This window comes from Triticum urartu, chromosome 4, assembly GCF_003073215.2.
Source record: "Triticum urartu cultivar G1812 chromosome 4, Tu2.1, whole genome shotgun sequence".
NCBI classification, from domain to species: domain Eukaryota; kingdom Viridiplantae; phylum Streptophyta; class Magnoliopsida; order Poales; family Poaceae; genus Triticum; species Triticum urartu.
Genome location: NC_053025.1, coordinates 569,594,271 through 569,616,080, shown reverse-complemented (window position 1 = coordinate 569,616,080; position 21,810 = coordinate 569,594,271). Strand labels below are relative to the sequence as shown.

General features: G+C 50.7%; 2 protein-coding genes across 2 annotated transcripts; one reads left to right on the top strand and one right to left on the bottom strand.

The window, feature by feature from the left end:
* Positions 1 to 315: 315 nt before the first annotated feature.
* On the top strand, positions 316 to 2,437 carry LOC125552751 (glycerol-3-phosphate acyltransferase RAM2-like). The gene is made up of 2 exons (XM_048716421.1): positions 316 to 1,036; positions 1,462 to 2,437. The coding sequence occupies exons 1-2, from the start codon at positions 410 to 412 to the stop codon at positions 2,335 to 2,337; spliced, it is 1,503 nt and encodes a 500-aa protein (XP_048572378.1). The 5' UTR covers positions 316 to 409; the 3' UTR covers positions 2,338 to 2,437.
* Positions 2,438 to 2,458: 21 nt separating this feature from the next.
* LOC125552753 (probable prolyl 4-hydroxylase 6) lies at positions 2,459 to 4,331 on the bottom strand. Its single transcript, XM_048716422.1, has 7 exons — positions 3,901 to 4,331; positions 3,750 to 3,807; positions 3,483 to 3,590; positions 3,328 to 3,385; positions 3,033 to 3,214; positions 2,885 to 2,945; positions 2,459 to 2,785 (listed from the first exon to the last, which is right to left on the bottom strand). Exons 1-7 carry the CDS (start codon positions 4,041 to 4,043, stop codon positions 2,472 to 2,474), a joined length of 924 nt encoding a protein of 307 aa, XP_048572379.1. The 5' UTR covers positions 4,044 to 4,331; the 3' UTR covers positions 2,459 to 2,471.
* Positions 4,332 to 21,810: the final 17,479 nt, after the last annotated feature.

The window sequence follows — 21,810 nt, the reverse complement described above, 5'->3', positions numbered from 1 at the left end:
GCAACCAAATGACATCTTGTTTCCATAGGATTTGAGATACATGTCATCTCATTTCCTACGAGATTCCTATTCCTATGATAATCCTATCCTATGAACCAAAAGAAGCCTTAGACTAGTGTCAAGTTACTCCTCCACTATGACCAGCCTTACTAGCATGAAATAGCACAAACGAAGAAACGCGGATTACAATGTGGATTCGGCCACAATTTTACCGCCCAATTAATCTGTCAACCCTTGTTTTGTCCTTTCTCGTACTGTCCACAAACCGCCCGTCTTTCACGCGTCGCCGCGCTCTATAAATCCTTGCGCACACTTGTGCGCAAACCAAACCACAGCGGCGCAGACCACACGACCACACGCAGCCTTCTCTCGAGACAAACGGGTTAGCCTTCGCGTTCAAGCCAGTGCAATGGTGGTAGCCAGCGAGGAGCCGTTCCCGGCGGTGCACAAGTGCGACGCGTCGCGCCGCGGCGACCACACGGTGGTGTCGGACCTGGACGGCACGCTGCTCCGGTCGCGGAGCGCCTTCCCGTACTACGCGCTCGTCGCCTTCGAGACCGGCGGCGCGCCGCGCCTCGCGCTCCTCCTGCTCCTGGCGCCGCTCGCCGGGTTGCTGTACCACGCGGTGTCGGAGGCGGCCGGGGTGCGGGTGCTGGTGTTCGCGGCCACCGCTGGCGCGCGCGTGGCGGACATCGAGTCCGCGGCGCGCGCCGTGCTGCCCAGGTTCTACGCGGACGACGTGCACCCGGACGCGTGGCGCGTGTTCGCGGCGTGCGGGCGGAGGTGGGTGGTGACCGCCACGCCCAGGGTGATGGCGGAGCCGTTCCTGCGCGACCACCTCGGCGCCGACGCCGTCGCCGGCACGGAGCTCGCGACGTGGCGCGGGCGCGCCACGGGGCTGGTGGACTCGCGCCGGGGCGTGCTCGTCGGCGAGAGGAAGGCGGAGGCGCTGAGGGAGATGGTCCGCGACGGCGATGCGCCGGAGGTCGGGCTGGGCGACCGGAGGTCCGATTACGCCTTCATGAGCGTTTGCAAGGTTACTTGATTCTCTAATCACTGGTTAAACCCTTGATGTTTACCCAGAGTTTGGACGTAAACTGCTCATCGACAAATGGGTTCCATATGCCGGCGCGAAAAAAGTTGGCCGTCGGCGTTCTAGTCGACCTGAGCTGATCGTCCGTATGCATCTAGGCATGCATGAATATCATGCAGGATGGCTGAGGGTCAGCTTATAGTAGTACTACTAAACATATCCTGCATGCGTCTCCCGATCATCATCAGCTCTTTTGTGCATGCATTCATGATGCATGCCCATTTAGGTAGAGTAACCCAACAGCCGTTTCCCTGTACGATGAGTAGTTGCTGGGACCAATATGGCAAGCCACGCCTCATGGCGTTGAAGCATCTTGTATACAAAGTTCGTGTGCAGAATACTTTTGTAACTTTGGCTTTGGACTGCAGGAGGCGTACCTCGTGCCGCGGGAGCCGGTGGACGCCGTGGGCGTGGACAAGCTGCGGAAGCCGGTGATCTTCCACGACGGCCGCCTCGTCCAGCGGCCGACCCCTCTCGCCGCGCTGCTCGCCGTGGTGTGGTACCCCATCGGCTTCCTGCTCGCGTGCGTCCGGGTCGCCGCGGGGTCGCTCGTCCCGATGCCGTGGCAGTACCACGTGTACCGGGCTCTGGGCGTGCGCGTCGTGGTGCGGGGCGCTCCCCCGCCGCGCCCGAAGCATGCCGAGGGCCGCACGGGCGCGCTCTTTGCCTGCTCCCACCGCACGCTCCTGGACCCGGTCTTCATCTCCGTGGCGCTCGGCCGCCCCGTGTCCGTCGTCACCTACTCGCTCTCCCGCCTCTCCGAGTTCCTCTCGCCGATTCGCACCGTCCGCCTCACCCGCGACCGCGCCACCGACGCCGCCGCCATCAGGCGCCTGCTCGCCGGGGGCGACCTGGCCGTCTGCCCCGAGGGGACCACGTGCCGGGAGCCCTTCCTGCTGCGCTTCTCGTCGCTCTTCGCGGAGCTCAGCGACGACATCGTGCCCGTGGCGACCGAGTGCCGGATGAGCATGTTCCACGGCACCACGGCCAGGGGCTGGAAGGGGATGGACCCCTTCTACCTCTTCATGAACCCGCGGCCGGAGTACACGGTGACGTTCCTCGACAGGCTGCCGGCGGAGCACACCTGCGGCGGCGGTGGGAGGTCGAGCCACGAGGTGGCCAACCACGTGCAGAGGATCATCGCCTCGGCGCTCTCCTTCGAGTGCACCGGCTTCACCAGGAAGGACAAGTACCTGGCGCTCGCCGGCAACGACGGCATCGTCCGGCCGCGCAAGGGCACGTGAACGTGATTGCCTTGCCCGGACAATGATTTGTTGATCGATCGGCCGTATATTTGTACATAACAAATCATTGATAAACAGATAAATATTTTTATTTCGATTAGCCAGTCAGTGGCCTGCCATTACAATTTCCAAATCTACAGTGTACCGGTGCACGCGTTGCAGCTCTTCCGGCAGAAGCCGGGGTTACCGGGGGTTCCGACCATGTAGCGAGGGTTCTTGGCGCACTCGCCATTGGCAGCCCACCGAGGGCAGAGATCGTTCTCGTCCCCGCATCCGGCGGTGGACGGCACGCGAGGGCGGCTGTCGAAGGGTCGGACGTGGATCCACTTGGTCGCCGACCACTTCTCGCCGTCGATCACGGGGCAGCTCCCGTGCAGGCTGTCCGGGTCCGTCGTCCCGTTGGGGTGCAGGCTGAAGAAGAGCACCGCGTCGCCCTTCACAGGTTTCACTGCCACGCAAAAGAAATCAGTACTCCAAAGTGTAGTGTATTGCGTCACATCAAGAGATACTAAGGCTATCTGCATGGTCAAGTGTTCACGTTTATTACCTGCGTACCCACTTCGTGCACACTCTGACCATGTGTCGTCTTTGGGCTGCAACGACTCGGCCTGTGGCGAAACAAATTAATTTCGAAGTCATAGGTTGGGAAGAATGAAATATGCATGCAGCTAGGAACACAGATCTGCGATTAGTACGTCGGAGTTGGGGAAGACGGTCTCGCCGCCCATCTTGACGTCGGACAGGTACATGAGCACGGTGGCGACGCGGTGCCCCCCGCGGGAATGGTATCCCTTGGCAGTGTGCCGGATGAAGTCGACGTGCGGCTCGTACTTCTGGCCGCTCTCGTACCGGAGCACCTGGATGCTCTCGCCGTTCTCTGCCCAACATTGCAGTTCGGAAACAAGATTGAAATGCAAGTTTGTTTACACTTTGCACTTTGCAGCGTGCGTTGAGTTTAGTGCACCGGGGAGAGCATATAGCATGGCATACCCTGTGGCAGCATGGTCCAGGCGGCGATCCTCTCCTCTATCCTCGCCACAACTTGGTCCTAGATGAGATAAGCAGATGGATGAGACAGATCGTGAGCCAAATCCGTGGGAAATGGACCTGCCTCGCGGCCATGAAAAGCCGAAGGGGACGCGCACCTGCTTCTTGGGGAGGAACGTTCCGGAGCTGGTGCGCACCTGGCTCATCACGCTCTTCCCCGTCAGCCGGTCCACCACCATCGACTTCTGCAGGCCACCCTCCTCCGCCTGCCACACCACGCAGGCACACGCAGATCACGCATGCATTGCGAGCGATGGAATGTCCACGTACGGTGCGCCGGGCAGAGAGAGAGAGAGAGAGAGAGAGAGAGAGAGAGAGAGAGAGAGAGAGAGAGAGAGAGAGAGAGAGAGAGATGGTTAACTGACCAGCGCGATGAGGTGATCGCACTCCGCCTCCGACAGGAACCCCTTGTACAGGAACACCCTGCGGCACAGAGGGAAGCATGGACGTTATGTATGTCGACGAGCCTGTAGTGCCGGCGGGCGGCGGAGGAGGGTGGAGGTCGGCGTCGGTCACCTGGGGCGCCACGAGACGTGGACGGCGCGGGTGGGGTCGAAGCGCCCGCGGCCGCCGCCGCGGCCGGCGGTGGCGAAGGAGGAGGAGGCCGTGCTGGCGAGCAGCAGGACGGCGAGGAGGACGCGCTGGAACAGGGGAGCCATGCGGTGCGGTGACGAGACGGTCGGGTCGTCTGAGTCTGACTTCGGGTCTTCGGCGACGCGACGACGACGACGACCGAGGTGTGGGGCTCACTGGCTGAAAGGGCAATTTTAATAAGCCACGGACCCACCTGCATGGAGTGACGTCGACGGGTTTCCTTGACGAACGATTCGCATTATTAATCACGGATACGGAGTAGATTTCTTTTCAGGGTTATTAATCATGGGAGATATGGACTCTGGAAGGTTCGTATGGTCGTGGATGCGGCGCCTGATGGGCCCATATATGGACGCCGGCCAGACCGTCTGGGCTTTGTTTCGTTATGAATCATGTTTCCTTCTCGGCAATAAATCATTTTTTTTAGAAATATTTCTTTTTTTTCGAGAGTATGTCAATGGCATACCATATTTTTATAGAAGGCAGAAAATTATGTACAAGAACCCTAACGAGGTGCGAACAGCTCGTAGGGGGAACCCACTCAACGCCAACTTCCTAAAACCTATGACTACTCTCTCGCGAAAGGGTCTAAAGCACCCACTCCGCCTAACTCGGCCTTCCTTCAATCATCAATCTCATCTAGGATCTTTGTTTTGAGTTGTGTAGCCGATCTTTGTCTCGAGACATTGTTGAACACACGCGCATTGCGTTGCTTCCAGAGGGCCCGTGCAATTAGGATGGTGATGGAATCGAATCCTCTTCTGAGCTTGCCATTGAATTGTCTCCTTTGGTCGAGCCACCATTGTAAGAAGGTGGCATCGGTGGATGGGATTTGCACGTTGAATCTTCATTCACTGAAACAGGAGTGCCACACTTCTTTAGCATAACCACAATGAGCGAGCATGTGATCGAGGTTGTCCTCATCTTGCAAGCAAGTGTAACAGGTGGACGCCGTATCTTGGAGGCCATGATGAGCTCGCCGGTCAGAAGTCCATAGGCGGCGTTGGCTGGCAAGCCACATGAAGATTTTGCACTTTAACGGCGCCCAACTTCGCCAGATGCAGCCTGCGGTGGGGGTTTTGATTTGCCCCATGCAAAGCCATCTATAAGTGGAACTAGCGTTGTATTTGCCAGACGCATGGCAAGGCCAGAGGAATTGGTCCTGCTCATCCAGATTTCTCTCCACAGTACTGATGGCCTGGCACAGAGAGTAAACTTGCATGTGGCCCAAGAAAGATAGCTCCCCTTGCACATCAACCGTCCAGGCATTGTCGTTGAGCGCATCTCTCACCGTTCTTTTGTTCCTGTTCCTTGTACTGACCATCGCGTGGATTAATGGGGCTATGTCAGCGACCGTCGCGCCGTGGATCCAGCGATCTTTCCAAAAGAGAACTTTAGATCCCTCTCCCACCTTAATATTGACAAAGCTGTTGAAGACCTCACGTGCTTGTTCATCCACGATCAGGTTTAGTTATTGCCATGGTCTACTCGGATCAAATCTTCTTAACCATTCCCAATGTACGCGCAGTGCCAGAGCTTGCAGCGCTAGATTCTTTACTCCTAGGCCTCCGAGCGAAGTTGGTTTGCAAACCGTGTCCCAAGCGACAAGGCATTGTCCGCCATGACTCTTCTCTTTGCCAGCCCAGAAGAAAGAGCGCATCCACTTGTTGATCTCCTCAAGAACCCAGAGGGGTGGGTCGAGCACAAGGAGTTGGTGAACCGGCCTTGCAGCGATGACAGTTTTGACCAAGATCAATCTTCCAGGTTGCTGGATGAGGCCTCGTTGCCAAGCAAGAATGAACTTCCTGACTTGATCGAGGAGCGGCTGCCAGTCCGTCCTAGTAAGCTGGTTGATCTCGAGCTGAAGGCCAAGATAGCGGCATGGGAAGCTGCCCATCTTGCAATGCAGTGTCGATTCCACTCTCTGACGATCAATCTCGTTGTGTTTGATGAGGATTGCATTTGATTTGCTATAGTTGATTCGAAGGCCAGAAGCTTCGCCGAAGATATTGAACGTGGCCTTGAAAAAGGTAAGATCTTGCATGAAGGGCCTCAAGAACAACGCAAGATCATCGGCATAAAGGTAAAGTCTCTGCGTAGCCGTGACACCTCTGAAAGAACTGAGGATTCCATCCTCAGTTGCCTTGCTAATGATGGAGGTGAGGGAGTCCATGGCGATGACGAAGAGGAGAGGTGAGACCGGGTCCCCTTGCCTTAGGCCCTTGGCATGATGGAATCTTCTAGCTGGAACACCATTGACCACCACCCGGGTGTTTGATGTTTTAAGGAGGATCCAGATCTAGGTAATCCACTTCTGACCAAAGCCCCTCGCCCTTAAGTTCTCCATGAGGAATGGCCATGACAGAGAGTCAAACGCTTTAGATATATCCAGTTTGAGAAACAACCCCTTCTCCTTTCTAGCACGAAGTTTCCTGGCAAGCTGTCTGACAAGGAGGTAGTTGCCGTGGATGTTTCTCCCCTTGATGAAAGCTGATTGGTTGATGGCCACGATTTTAGACATGCGGGGGCGAACCCTGGTCGCGAGAAGCTTGGCGAAGAGCTTGGCAAAGCTGTGGGGTAGACTAATGGGGCGGTAGTCACCAACTTCCAGGGCATCCAGGACTTTGGGGATCAATACAATGTGCGCGCGATTGAGCTTATCGAAGCCTTGTCCATCTCCCACATATAGTTTCAGCAGCGTAGCCATGATATCTCCTTTAATGATAGGCCAAGCAGTATGGTAAAAAGCGCCAATGAAACCATCGGGTCCTGGAGCTCTATCGGCCGAAATCTCTTTAATTAGGCTCCAAACTTCCTCTTCAGTGAACATAAGCTCGAGATCATCTAGGTTGCATTCGGGGGTCTGAAGGTATTCAAGATCAATCGTGTTCTCGCGGACAACGGCCTTCCCAAGCAGATTTTCAAAGGCCTCGGAGAAAACCTCCTCTTTTCTCACTTGATCAGTGATGATTTCCTCTCCTCTTTTGATGCAGGAATGAAGTTCTTGGCGCGTCTTCCATTGGCTACCGCTTGAAACAGCTTGGTGTTCGCGTCACCCTCCCGCAGCCAACAGATCCTGGATCTTTGCTTGTCAATGGTGCGCTCGAGGGATGCAAGACCAAGCAAGGAGAGCTTCAAAGTTCACCGCAACCAGATTTCCAGCAGAGTCAAGGGTCGCCTCTCTTGTGCTCTATCAAGTCTCGCAATTAACCAGTTTGCAACCTTCATGAAGATCTTGATGTTACCGGTCTTTCTTTGGCCCCAAGCTTGCAAATAGGACGCGGTATTCCTGAAGAGCGCGTCCAACCTTTTAAAAGGATCGAAGATATCATTGCTACAGACCCAAGCTTCACGGATCGCCTCTTCAAAGCCCTCAAGCTTGGTCTAGTACAGTTCAAACCGAAAACGTCTCTTGGCTCCGTAGGTGTTGCTCGTGGAGAGGTGGAGAGGTGCATGATCAGACACACTAGTGGATAGTGCTTGCATGAGATAGTCTGGAAAAGCCAACTCCCATTCAACTGAAACAAGCATCCTATCAATCTTGGTCAGGGTTGGGGTGTTTCTCTCGTTCGACCAAGTGAACTTGTGCCCATGCATGTACAACTCCTTGAGCTCATGGTCGTCATCAAAGTTTTGGAACTTGGTCATCATGGTTCTGTTAATATTTTGATTGCTCTTCTCCGAGCTGCGGAGTATCATGTTGAAATCACCGAGGCACATCCAGGGACCTGGACATTGCAGCCTGCACGCATATAAGTCATTGAGAAACTGTGTTTTAAGCTCGTCACCCTGGGGTGCGTACACCACGGAGACCCACCATTCGGTGCCATCAAGTTGTCGAACTTTGCCGGTGAGGAAGTTGGCATCGTACTGTAGGTGGTCGACGTTCACGCATGTCGAGTCCCATGCAAGTAAAATACCACCACACGTCTCACTCGCAGGCAAGTAAGCGAATCCATCAAAAGATGGTCCGAGACATTGCATTACTATGAACTGGTCCACGATCTCCAACTTGGTCTCCTGGAGACACACTACATTGACTTTCAACGAAGCAAAGAACTCTCTAACTACTTTCCTCTTGGCTGGGTTGTTTAATCCTCTTGCATTCCAGCAAACGATCTGTGGGTTGTGATCCATGAGGAAAACAAGCAACCCCAACACCAACGGGCGTGCTCAAAGCACACTAACCGCAACGTCAGAAGCACCGACGAGGTCGATGTTGTTGGGCACACACTTGCCAAAGAGCGTTGCGATGACTCTCACGTGCTGTTCGCGGAGCGGAGAGTCGAACAAGTCCTGAAGCTCCCTAACGGCCTCGTCATCCACCACCATGTCTTCCGGGACAAGGCCTAGAGCTCGCAGCAGGACGTTTTCCACTTTGCCAGACTTTGAAGCGGCATACCCATCATTTCTCTTGGTGGAGCACGTGGTGCGCTTGGGTGTGAATGGCTCAGCCTCTGGACGAAGCGTGGAGACTTCGGGGAGTAGGGGGGGGGAGCTTCTTGATGATGCTGGAGCAGAATTTCTTTAGACGTGCATATGCTATTGCTTCTTGCGGGGTCATGCCATCAGGTGTTTCCTTCTCCGGTAGGGCCAGGGACTGTAGCATCAGGGTTGGGGGAGGGGCAAGGTCTTGGTCTGCAGCAATGCCAGTATTGATCTCTCCTTGAGGCAAAAGATCCATGGTGCATGGGGTTTCCGTCTCAGCCAATGAGAGGCGTGCATGATTCCCATCAGTCTGTCCCATCGAGGCGACAATGGCAATCGGCGGGTCCCGCCCGATCTCCTCGGGAAGAATCTCCAGGGTGGGTGCGTGCGTGTCAGCAGGCACCATGATTGGCCGCACGTTCTCATTGGGATCGGTGTTGTCGCGGCCCGGGGTCTCGGGGCGTGCGGTCGATGATCCGGTTGGCTGAGGCGTGGGCGCGCCTGATCCTGTCCCACCAGGCTGAGCGGCAGCATTGGGGGCAGCGCCAGGTGTCCCCACATCCACCAACTTGCCAGACTGGGGTGGGGTTGGGCCCTCCTGATCCTCCAGTGGCCCCAGACCAGCATCTCTTCATGGCAGATGGCCACCTTCCTGATTGGCTGCGGGCGAATTCGAAGCCGCGGGGGTGGGGCCTTCCACGACCGGCCATTGCGAGTCACCAATGATTGCGCCAGTGATTGGCTCGGTAGAGCTCCCAACTCGCTGCACAACAATACGCTGCGACTCTGGTCCCCTCGCAATGACACGCCTATCCTCCTCATTTAAACGCCTATTCGAACCTTCTATGGGTCCAGATTGTGCGGTCAGCTGGTCAAAAGCTGAGACTCTAACTGACAGCCTGTCTCTGGTCGCCAGTGCGGGGCCATTTGCTGACACAAACTCCCTGTCCGCCATTGGCGGGACGTGCCAATCGGAGCCAGGCCGAGACCTCGCCGGCGAGCACGCGCCGCCGCGCGCACAAGGCTGAGGACCAACACTGGTAGTGCCTCTGGCGTCGCGCTGACCAAACCTCCATGGCATTTGGTGTGGCACCGGCGCATGCGCCGCACCACCACTCCCGCTGATCCTACCGTCCGACGGCACTCCGCTCTGCCCACTGTCCGACGAGACTCCAAGGAACAACGGCTCATCGCGATCTGAGAAGTCCGAAATGGAGTCCAGGTGAATAAGGATCTTGTACTGGAGCAGCGCAGGCTCGGACAGAGGAGCGATCAAGCCCGGCTCCGGGATGGCCAGCCAGCGGAGAGAGGGGATGGCCGCCGGGTCTGCCGTCCAAGCAGAGAGCTTGAACGCAGAGAGGTCACGGCGCGAGCATGTCTCTGACGCCACCACGTCCACCAGGCAAGAAGATCCCAGCAGGTCCTCAGCAACCTCACGGTCCCAAGCATGCGGTGGTATCCCTTCTAGGACGAGCGAGACTTTGAAGTTGAGGACGGAGTGAACAGCTTGAGCTTGATGGTTCCATTGATGGAAGTAGAGCCTCACACCTTGGAACTCGATGAACGGCCGGGCCGCGACGGAATTGCAGTGCTCGCACCGCGCGAAGACGACCAGAAAATCCTCCGCCGATAACTGTGGACGGAGAGCCACTCTTGCTAGATGCTGACCATCGCACCAAGCGCCTGCGCAACGAAATCCGGGGAGATGTCGTGCCGTGCCCCGCCCGAATAAGCCACCATGGCAAACTGGAGCCTCTGCTCCAAGTCCCCCATGTTCTGGGTGTGGCAGACGACACAAAGCTCACTCGCTGAGAATTCCTCCGGTCCCAGCGACGCAAGCCGTGGGGCGAACAGGCGTGGCCAGACCGCAGGCGTGGAGAGGGAGGGCGGTGCAAGCGGGGTCGGGGGGCTCTAGACGCAGCACCTGCAGGACATGGCGGCTGGTCCCTGCGCGCCACTTTCGCTGCCGCAGCGCGCCTGAGGTCCTCTTCCGGCGAAGGGCTCTGCGGCCTCTTGCAATCTTTGGATTCATGGCCAGGGAGCTTGTAGCGAAAGCACACGACTTGGTTGGTGCAATCCGATTTGTAGTGACCCTCTTCGAAGCACTTGAAGCAGAGTCCGATCATCTCCGGCGAGATCTCGCGACGCGCCCTGGGAGGGGTGGCGTGCGAAGGGCCCGATCCATCTGCCAGGCGGCGCCTCCAAAGCTCCTTCTTGGACGGATGTGGGCGCATCCACTCTGGATCCCCGGCCGCCGCCGCCACCATGGCGCCAGCGTCGGCATCCCGACCAGCCGGGCCCTGCTCCTCAGAGCCCGCAGAACTGGAGGAGAGGCCGACGCCGGACATGATGGGTCGCTCTCCGGCGCGACGGAAGGAGGAGGTGACGGACAAAGGGCTAGACGACATGGCAGGCACGGAGCGCGAGGGCACGAGGAGGGGTTGCCGGGGCCGGGGAGGCAGCCGGTAGGCTGGAGCGGCGGGGGGGGGGGGGGGGGGGGGGCGGGGGGGGGGGGGGGGGGGGGGGGGGGGGGGGGGGGGGGGGGGGGGGGGGGGGGGGGGGGGGGAGGTGGCCGCCGATGCTGGAGTGGCAGGCGGCGGGAGGGGTGGATGCCGCCGCCGGATTGGCGAGCGGTGGGGGGGGGAGGGCGCTAGGGGGAGGATCCGGTTTAGACGAGGCATTGAATAGAGATCGGGGCCTCCTTCAATTTTGATTAAAAAGTCTTATATTTCTTTACAAAGGGAAATATGTGGCTCAAGGCGGGATCTCTTTTCTTTTCCGTGAGAAAATTCCAATTTATTCATTTTCAATCATGGATAAGGAACAACAATGATAATAAAAATTACAACCAATTGACCAGATGTCGATTTTGGGGGTAAAATCTATCATCAGCTACTCTTGTGCCCTTAAACAGTCTTGTTGAGTGATAAAGTCAACCCATCTCTGATTAAACCCATCGATGACAATTTTAGTCAACCAAGGATGGTAAATTCAATGACACACGACAAGTTTCTGTCAAAAATAAACGGAAGCATGAAAGTTGCCATGTTTGCCAACTAAAATTCTCATCCTCGCATAACTAAACTTGCCATAAAAAACTTTCAGAGTTGCCAAGTGCTCGTACCTGACGTGTGACATTTATCAAGGTCCTTAATTAAAACAAGCAAATAAACAATTTCCCCCAAGCGCTTTTAAGTACCGCGACTAAGTCAGAGCCACAACTCACACTATGGCAAGAATGATACATAAGGAGACTTGAAATGGGATCAAATGTTCATTCTATTGTATGAAAATGTTGAGCATAATGAACTCATCATTGATGGTGTGTCCTCATGCGCAATGAACTCACACTACGACATAATTTTATTAGTTAGAAGCTTCATTGTAGATCGATGCAACTGCGACAAAGCGCCCACTATCATAACATTGTTAGATATATTTGACATGCTTCGTATACTTGTTCGAACAATCATGTGGCTTGTTACCACAGGTCTACAATGTGTGTCCAAATTATTAGAACTGTAGCGACCCGACCTCAAACAGCCAAGTCTCTGTGCTTCAGTGTCATCCCTGGATCGGTAATGCTGACACACACAGTACTCGAGGATTTATAACAGAGTAGCAATCACACACTTATTACATCGAATGTCTCAAAAGAGAACTTATTACAATAAATATGGCTTAAGGCCATCTAATACGATAACAACGGAAGGCTTGGAAGATAAAGTGAGTCCATCAACTCCAACGGCATAGCTGAGCTGCACGGCAATGACCTAACGAACCTTACTCCTCGTCTGAAAAGTCTGCAACATAATACGTTGCAGCCCGAAAACGGGTCAGCACATGGAATATGCTGGCAAAGTAACACAGTAGAGCAAGAACAGAATAATAATATCACTACATGCATATTTGGCTGGTGGAAAGCTCTATGGTTACAGTTTTTGTGAAAAGCCATTTTTTCCCTACAACAAAGGAATAGATTTTATTTAACTATCATGGTAGTTGAAACATCATTGAGAAGGTTCCTCCAACTCAATCCCAATTAAAGTAATTAACAACCCAACAATATTAGTTTAGAGTGATGAGATACTTAGGATACTCCAAGTACTAGATACTCAAGATTTCCATAACCGGGGACATGGCTAACCATGATTAGTTTATACACTTTGCAGAGGTTCGCGCACTTTTCCCCACAAGACCCGATCTCCTCCGTTGGATTTCTCGCACTACATGGTGTTTGAGAAACGGATGACCGAGACACAGTCTTTCAGAAGCATTAACCCCTTACTCTGGGAAGACCATACCAAACCTACATCCCACTACCTGCTGATCCACCTCTTCAGGAGCTTCACGCAACTTACTCAACTATGCTAGAGCCCATAATAGCTTGTGGCTGCACACGGAAGTTTCTAGCATGAAAATATCTCAGTTCCCGTTGAGCCTGGGTGGCGGACCATAGGATTATCACATGGGTACTCCGGGATATCCTAGGACAACACTGGATTCTCCAGGTGCCCAACAAACAATCCACCTAGATGTGTATTCAAGTTGCCACCTTAAGTTAAGTCATTAATTAACAATCTCACATCTGTCATGGATATCACTCACCCAAACCACGTCTACGAGCATAGCATAGCAATATAAGCAATACATAGAAGTAACTCCCAAGGGTTTGAATATAACAGGGCAATAGGTTCTACCTCATCAACTACTTCCCAACCCACATGTTAATCACATCCCAATCATGCAATATTTGAGGATTGGAACTAATGCATAAAAACTGGGTGATAAAGAGGTATGATCAAAGTGTTACTTGCCTTGATGATGATCCGCAAAACCTAGGGACTCGTAGTAGCACGCTTCGCACTCCGGGTGTTCTATTGCAAACAAACAATAGCATACATAAGCAATCAAGCAAAAAAACACGGGTAAAACTCAAATAAAAAAGTCTAACCAGAAAGTTCAACTTAAGAACTCCGGTTTGCAAAAAGAATCGAATCAAACGAAGCAACGAAACTCAAACTGCAAAAGAAACAAGATCCGTTTACTAATATGGACTAAGGTCAAATTTTACAGTAGCAAAAGCTTGTTCAAGTTGGTTAAATGGAAAGAGGGTTTCGAGATGAAGACCTAGGCGCTTGAATCACCTAATTCCGACAAACGAGCGAAAAGATAAACTAAAACGAAAATCGGATCAGAAATCACGATCGAAAATAATCATGGAAAATCCGAGAAAAGAAAACTGATGAATAGGCTAACTAACGAACGTTCGTTGTCTATAACTATGGAGCAAAAACCGTTCGTTAAAACGAACGTACGGACGAACGTCCGCTAAAAAGGTAAAACGAGAAAACCGGCGAACCGATCTAAAAAAACGAACTAGGGTTTTTCTTAAAAAACAAAGCGGTTTTGTAAAAAAACGGCGGCGACGAACGGTGGTGGTACCTCCGGCGTAGCTCCGGCGAGGTGGGGCTGTGGCGGCGGGGCAGCGAGGCGAGGCGGCGCGGCGAGGCGACGGGGTGCGGCGGCTTGCGGCGACGGTGTGCGGCGGCTTGGGGCGGCGGCGGTGGTGGCGGGGCTCCGGGGAGGGGTATTTAAGAGAGAGGAGGGGGGGGGGCTTGGAGGAGGGGCCAAGGCGGCGGCGAGGGTAGTCCCGACCGGACTCCTCGTCTGAGGTGGCGGCGGCTCGGTCTCCTGGAAGGAGACGGCGGCGCGGGGAAATGGGCCGGCTGCTGGGCTTCGGCCCAGTTAGCCACTGCGCACCTTTTTTTTAATAATTCCACCGATACTAAGAAAAATCCTAGAAAATAAAATAAAATTCTAAAAATGGCAAAACAAATTTTCACCGTCTAAATAAAGTATTTAGAACAAGATGAACATTTTCTTGGCCCTAAAATGCAACTTTGAAAAATGTGTAATTTTTCTAATTCAAATAAAATAGCAATAAACTCCGGATAAAATCAAATATTTGTTTTTAATATTTTTCCTCCAATATTTCATTTATTTTGGAGAAGTCATTTTATCTCCTCTCATGTATTTTAATATGAAATATTTTCGGAGAGAAAAATAATTAAAACCAAAAATCCTCGTTTCGATATTTGATAAAACTCAAATATGAAAACAGGGAAATCCCCAACTCTCTCCGAGGGTCCTTGAGTTGCTTAGGATTTCGAGGATCGCAAAACGAAATGCAATAAAATATGATATGCATGGATGATTTATGTATAACATTCCAAATTGAAAATTTGGGATGTTACAAACCTACCCCTCTTAAGATGAATCTCGCCCTCGAGATTCGGGTTGGCTAGAGAATAGGTGTGGGTGTTCTTTGCGAAGATCATCCTCTCGTTCCTAGGTGGCTTCATCCTCGGTATGGTGGCTCCACTAAACTTTGCAAAACTTGATAACCTTGCTGCGGGTGACTCGGCTGGCAAATTCGAGAATCCTGACTGGCTTCTCCTCATAGGTCAAATCACTATCCAACTGAATCGCATCCAAGGGTACTGTATCTCTTAACGGTATATCAACCGTCTCAGCATGACACTTCTTCAGCTGTGAAACATGAAATACATCATGAACTCCTGACAGTCCTTCAGGTAACTCCAACTTGTAGGCAACTTCTCCCTTACGTTCCAAAATTCGATATGGCCCTACAAATCTCGGGGCTAACTTTCCCTTAACTCCAAAACGTTTCACTCCTCGCAAGGGTGACACTCGTAGATATGCTCTTTCTCCAATTTCATAGGTTATTTCCTTGCGTTTCGAATCTGCATAACTCTTCTGTCTGGACTGAGCTACCTTTAATCTATCTCGGATCAACTTAACCTTTTCTTCAGACTCCTTGAACAAATCTGGTCCAAACAACTGTTGGTCTCCAACTTCATCCCACATTAGCGGTCTTCTACATCTTCGTTCGTACAGGGCTTCGAACGGTGCCATCTTCAAACTGGCTTGGTAGCTGTTGTTGTATGAGAACTCCGTGTAGGGAAAATTGTCATCCCAAATAGATCCATAATCTAGCGCACATGCTCTCAACATATCCTCCAGAATTTGGTTGACTCTCTCGGTCTGTCCATCTGTCTGCGGGTGGAATGTTGTACTGAACTCCAACCTTGTCCCCAAAGTTTGGTGCAGCTGATGCCAAAACTTTGAAGTAAACTGTGTCCCTCTATCTGATACGATGGTCCTCGGAACTCCATGCAGACATATGATCCTGGTCATGTATATCTTGGCCAACTTCGCACTTGTGTAGGTGGTTTTCACTGGGATAAAGTGAGCCACTTTGGTCAAGCGATCAACTACTACCCATATAGAATCATATCCTGATTTGGTTCTGGGTAATCCGGTGATAAAATCCATGCCAAGTTTATCCCACTTCCATTCAGGTATTGGCATAGGCTGTAACAATCCTGCTGGCTTTTGATGCTCAGGCTTCACTCTCTGACATACATCACATACGGCTACATACTCGGCAATATCCTTCTTCATACCAGTCCACCAGAAACGTTCCTTCAAATCCAAATACCTCTTGGTGTTTCCAAGGTGTATCGAGTATGGTGAGTCATGAGCCTCCTGAAGTATTAACTTCCTGATCTCTATGTTATTGGGCACATAAACGCGGTCCTCAAACCATAAGGTGTCGTGCTCATCCTCACGAAAACCTTTGACCTTTCCTTCGCTCATTCTCTCTTTTATCTCTGCAATCTCTTTGTCCTCCTTCTGAGCTTCTCGAATCTTTCCTAACAATGTAGACCGAACTTCCATTGTTGCAACAAAACCTCTAGGAACAATCTCCAATCGAAGTTCCCTGAGATCCTTTGCTAACTCCTTCGGCAATCCCGTGCTCACTAGGGTATTAGCATAACTTTTCCGACTCAAAGCATCGGCTACGACATTGGCCTTGCCGGGATGATAGTGAAGCTTCATGTCATAATCCTTTATAAGCCCCAACCATCTCCTCTGCCTAAGGTTCAACTCCTTCTGTGTGAAAATGTACTTCAAGCTCTTATGATCCGTGTACACATCACAACAATTTCCAATAAGGTAATGCCTCCAGGTCTTCAACGCATGCACTACGGCAGCCAACTCCAAATCATGTGTGGCATAATTCAACTCGTGCGGTTTCAGTTGTCGCGAGGCATACGAAACAACTCTTCCGTCCTGCATAAGCACACTTCCAAGTCCTAGGCGAGAGGCATCGCAATACACTTGGAACTCCTTTCGTATATCCGGCAGAATCAGCACTGGGGCTGTAGTCAAACGTTTTTTAACTCCTGAAAACTTGCTTCACATTCTTCTGTCCATTTAAATTTGAGATCCTTCTTCAATAACTCCGTCATTGGCTTCACAATCTTGGAAAAATTCTCAATGAATCTGTGATAGTATCCTGCGAGTCCAAGAAAACTACGGATCTCGCTAACTGAAGTGGGTGCTAACCATTTAGTGACTGACTGAACCTTGGTAGGATCTACTGCTACACCTTCTCCTGATATAACATGTCCAAGGAATCCAACTTCCTTCAGACAAAACTCGCATTTGCTGAACTTGGCATACAACTGATGTTCCCTGAGTTTCTCGAGAACTAAGCGCAAATGCTCATCGTGCTCCTCTTCATTCTTCGAGTATACCATTATATCATTAATGAACACCACAACAAACTTATCCAAATATTCCATGAACACTTTATTCATCATGCTCATGAAGTAGGCAGGGGCGTTAGTCAGTCCAAACGACATGACCGTATATTCATACAACCCGTACTGTGTGGTGAATGCTGTCTTTGGTATGTCCTTCTCTCGTATCTTCAGCTGGTGATATCCTGATCGCAGATCGATCTTCAAAAACACCTTAGCTCCTTGCAGCTGGTCAAACAGATCATTGATCATCGACAATGGGTACTTGTTCTTGATCGTCACTTCATTCAAGGTTCGATAATCAACAACCATCCTTAGAGACTTATCCTTCTTCTCTACCAAAAGCACTGGGCTCCCCATGGTGATGAGCTCCGTTGAATGTATCCTTTCTCCAATAACTCCTTGATTTGTTTCTTAATCTGCTCCAGATCATTTGCGGGCATCCGGTATGGTCTCTTCGATATAGGCCCGGTGCCTGGCAATAGCTCAATCAAAAACTCAATGTCTCGATCCGGTGGCATGCCCGGTAACTCTTCTGGAAAAACATCCGGGTAATCCTTCACTACAGGCACTTCCTCCTGAATAACTCCCGTGAGGGTATTCACTTGGCTACTTCTTGGCGCATGCCTAGATACATACTTGATCCTTTTTCCCTCAGGGGTGGTGAGACAAATTGACTTACTAACATAGTCAATGCTTCCTCCATACCTTTTCATCCAGTCCATGCCTAATATCACATCCAGTTCGTGTGACTCCAAGATTATTAGGTCGGATGGAAAAACATGGCTACCAATGGTTAGGGGTATCTAGTCGCACCATCAACTAGCCATATACTCTGCTCCAGGTGAACTTACTAATAGATGGGTCCTAAGGGTTTGGGTCGGTAGTTTAAACTTATCCACGAATTCCCTTGATATGTATGAATGCGATGCACTAGTATCAAAAAGAACAAGGGCGTTAAAAGACTTAACCAAAAACTTACCAATAACCCCGTCTGGCTGCTCTTCAACCTCCTCCACATTGACGTGGTTCACTTGTCCTTTGTTGAATGGATTGGGCTTCTTTCCCGCGCTCCCATTTCCGTTTCCATTCTTTGCTTTAGGGCACTCCGTGGCATAGTGTCCAGCCTTCCCGCACTTGAAACAAGTAACGTGGCTTAGGTCTCTCTTGGCGGGTGTGGCTGGATTGGGGCGGTTCTGATTGTTGCTTGCTCCATTCCCGTTCCCATTCCTTGGGCCTGTATGATTATGGTTACTTCCTCCATTGTGGGTGTGGCCTCCATGGTTATGAACAAGTCCTCCCGAGTTCGGGGTTAGGCGAGGCTTCTGCTGAGCTCCTGAATTATACCTTCCTTGTCCATATTTCCTCTTACGACTCTCAATCTACTGCTGCTTCCCTTCAACCATAAGAGCCTTATCTAACAACTCCTGGTAGTTGTTGAATGTTTCCACCATCAACTGCATGCTCATCTCATCATTCAGCCCTTCCATAAACTTCTCCTGCTTTGCGGCATCTGTGGCCACATCATCAGGGGCATAGTGAGATAACTTGCTAAACTCATCTGCGTACCGAGCCACGGTACGGTTCCCCTGGCGTAAGTTGCGAAACTCACGCTTCTTCATACTCATAGATCCAGTCGAGACATGGGCTGTACGGAAAGCTTGCTGAAACTGATCCCATGTCACCGTGGCTATAGGTTAGGTGACAGTGTAATTCTCCCACCATGAGGCTGCTGGTCCATCCAACTTATGTGCGGCAAAACGCACCTTCTCAGCATCGGTACATCCTGCAGTGGTTAACTCCCTTCCAATCCCGCGGAGCCAATCATCTTCTACTATGGGCTCGGTGCTACTGGAAAACACCGGCGGCTGCAACCTCAGAAAACGGGCTAAGTTGTCAACTGGTGGTGGTGGTGGATTGTCGTCGTTGTTGTTGTTGCCTTGGTTCTGAACTAACAACTGCATCAGGGTATTCTGCTGCTGGATCAACTGGGTGAGCTCCGGTGGGAAGGTAAATCCGGGGTCACGTCTCAGAGGCATCTGATGGGTTTAGAGGGAAGAGATCAGAATAGAAATGGGGTCTAATGAGAAAGCACTACCCATATGCACATGAGACAAACACAAACATTTCACTCAATCAATCAAGCAAGGGCATACAATCGATCTAACTATCGTTTACAAAAGTGCTTGAACTATACTATCTACATGGTGGAATACTACTACTGTTGTGGTGGTCTACTAGAAATATTCTTCGGTTGAAGACTCCATGATGTCTGCTCCAGCTTCGTCTTTATAGTCATCATCGCTATTGCCGGGGTCTGAGTCGGTGTTGTCGATGATGATGTAGTCCTCCGGGCGAATCTCCTTGGGTTCTTCGTCTTCTCCTCCTGGTGCGGGGTCTCCCAGGAATACTCCTAGCTTCATTGTTAGGTCGGCATTCTTATCCACTATTACGGCGTTTTCCTCCTCACAATCTTCACGTGTAGCCTTGAGTTCTTCCTCCAATTCCATGATCCTAGTCATTGCCTTCTTCAGATCTATCATTCCTGCGCACATCTGGTTCTCCTGGCGACGAATGTGTTGGTTTAACTCTTGGATGAATGCTGCAATTGATCTATCCTTCCTGGTGCTGATCATCTCCCATTGCTCATCTCAGCGCCCACAAATCTGATAGATAGTATCCTTAAGCTCCTTATGATAGACTTCTCCAATGCGTCCCATGGTGATGTGAGCTGCCATACTCTTTCCTAGACTCCAGGTTGGTGCATCGAAGGAAAACTCTATGTGCTTAGTGACCGGCGTGAATGTCCTTGCTAGAACCTGAACTTGAATCATCCATTGCTCCTCTTCTGGCAGGGTGGCGTTGTAAGTTCCGGTGAAGCTTGGTATTCCAATGTTCAGGTACCTAGTGACTTCCTTCAAGTGTCGTCCAAAAGGTGCTTCTTCATCCGGTTGTGCAAACTTGTTCCTTGCGCCCGCCATCCTAAAGAGTAGAAAATGGAGAGGAGTCAGAAATGAGGAGAGAATAGTGATCTAGGGCTTTAGCTTAGTGGTCGTGTCCTACACTCAGCGTGTGCTCTGATACCATCTTGTAGTGACCCGACCTCAAACGGCCAAGTCTCTGTGCTTCAGTGTTATCCCTGGATCGGTAATGTTGACACACACAGTACTCGAGGATTTATAATAGAGTAGCAATCACACACTTATTACATCAAATGTTTGAAAAGAGAACTTATTACAATAAATATGGCTTAAAGCCATCTAATACGATAATAGCGGAAGGCTTGGAAGATAAAGTGAGTCCATCAACTCCAACGGCATAGCTGAGCTGCACGGCAACGACCTAACAAACCTTAGTCCTCGTCTGAAAAGTCTGCAACATAATACGTTGCAGCCCGAAAACGGGTCAACACATGGAATATGCTGGCAAAGTAACACAGTAGAGCAAGAACAGAATAATACTATCACTACATGCATATTTGGCTGGTGGAAAGCTCTATGGTTACAGTTTTTGCGAAAAGCCATTTTTTCCCTACAACAAAGGAATATATTTTATTTAACTATCATGGTAGTTGAAACATCATTGAGAAGGTTCCTCCAACTCAATCCCAATTAAAGTAATTAACAACCCAACAATATTAGTTTAGAGTGATGAGATACTTAGGATACTCCAAGTACTAGATACTCAAGATTTCCATAACCGGGGACATGGCTAACCATGATTAGTTTATACACTTTGCAGAGGTTCGCGCACTTTTCCCCACAAGACCCGATCTCCTCCGTTGGATTTCTCGCACTACATGGTGTTTGAGAAACGGATGACCGAGACACAGTCTTTCAGAAGCATTAACCCCTTACTCTGGGAAGACCATACCAAACCTACATCCCACTACCTGCTGATCCACCTCTTCGGGAGCTTCACGCAACTTACTCAACTATGCTAGAGCCCATAATAGCTTGTGGCTGCACACGGAAGTTTCTAGCATGAAAATATCTCAGTTCCCGTTGAGCCTGGGTGGCGGACCATAGGATTATCACACGGGTACTCCGGGATATCCTAGGACAACACTGGATTCTCCAGGTGCCCAACAAACAATCCACCTAGATGTGTATTCAAGTTGCCACCTTAAGTTAAGTCATTAATTAACAATCTCACATCTGTCATGGATATCACTCACCCAAACCACGTCTACGAGCATAGCATAGCAATATAAGCAATACATAGAAGTAACTCCCAAGGGTTTGAATATAACAGGGCAATAGGTTCTACCTCATCAACTACTTCCCAACCCACATGTTAATCACATCCTAATCATGAAATGTTTGAGGATTGGAACTAACGCATAAAAACTGGGTGATAAAGAGGTATGATCAAAGTGTTACTTGCCTTGATGATGATCCGCAAAACCTAGGGACTCGTAGTAGCACGCTTCGCACTCCGGGTGTTCTATTGCAAACAAAAAATAGCATACATAAGCAATCAAGCAAAAAAACACGGGTAAAACTCAAATAAAAAAGTCTAACCAGAAAGTTCAACTTAAGAACTCCGGTTTGCGAAAAGAATCAAATCAAACGGAGCAATGAAACTCAAACTGCGAAAGAAACAAGATCCGTTTACTAATCTGGACTAAGGTCAAATTTTACAATAGCAAAAGCTTGTTCAAGTTGATTAAACAGAAAGAGGGTTTCGAGACGAAGATTTAGGCGCTTGAATCGCCTGATTCCGACAAACGAGCAAAAAGATAAACTAAAAAAAAAATTGGATCAGAAAT

What these genes read in the sequence shown, in the direction of transcription:
- LOC125552753 (XM_048716422.1), bottom strand. Translation starts at nt 4,043, where the DNA reads ATGGCTCCCCTGTTCCAGCGCGTCCTCCTCGCCGTCCTGCTGCTCGCC. An exon ending in CACGTCTCGTGGCGCCCCAG is followed by an intron (nt 3,808 to 3,900) that starts GTGACCGACGCC and finishes TCTGTGCCGCAG; the next exon opens with GGTGTTCCTGTACAAGGGGT. An exon ending in TGCACGAAGTGGGTACGCAG is followed by an intron (nt 2,786 to 2,884) that starts GTAATAAACGTG and finishes TTTGCGTGGCAG; the next exon opens with TGAAACCTGTGAAGGGCGAC.
- LOC125552751 (XM_048716421.1), top strand. Translation starts at nt 410, where the DNA reads ATGGTGGTAGCCAGCGAGGAGCCGTTCCCGGCGGTGCACAAGTGCGAC. An exon ending in CCTTCATGAGCGTTTGCAAG is followed by an intron (nt 1,037 to 1,461) that starts GTTACTTGATTC and finishes TTTGGACTGCAG; the next exon opens with GAGGCGTACCTCGTGCCGCG.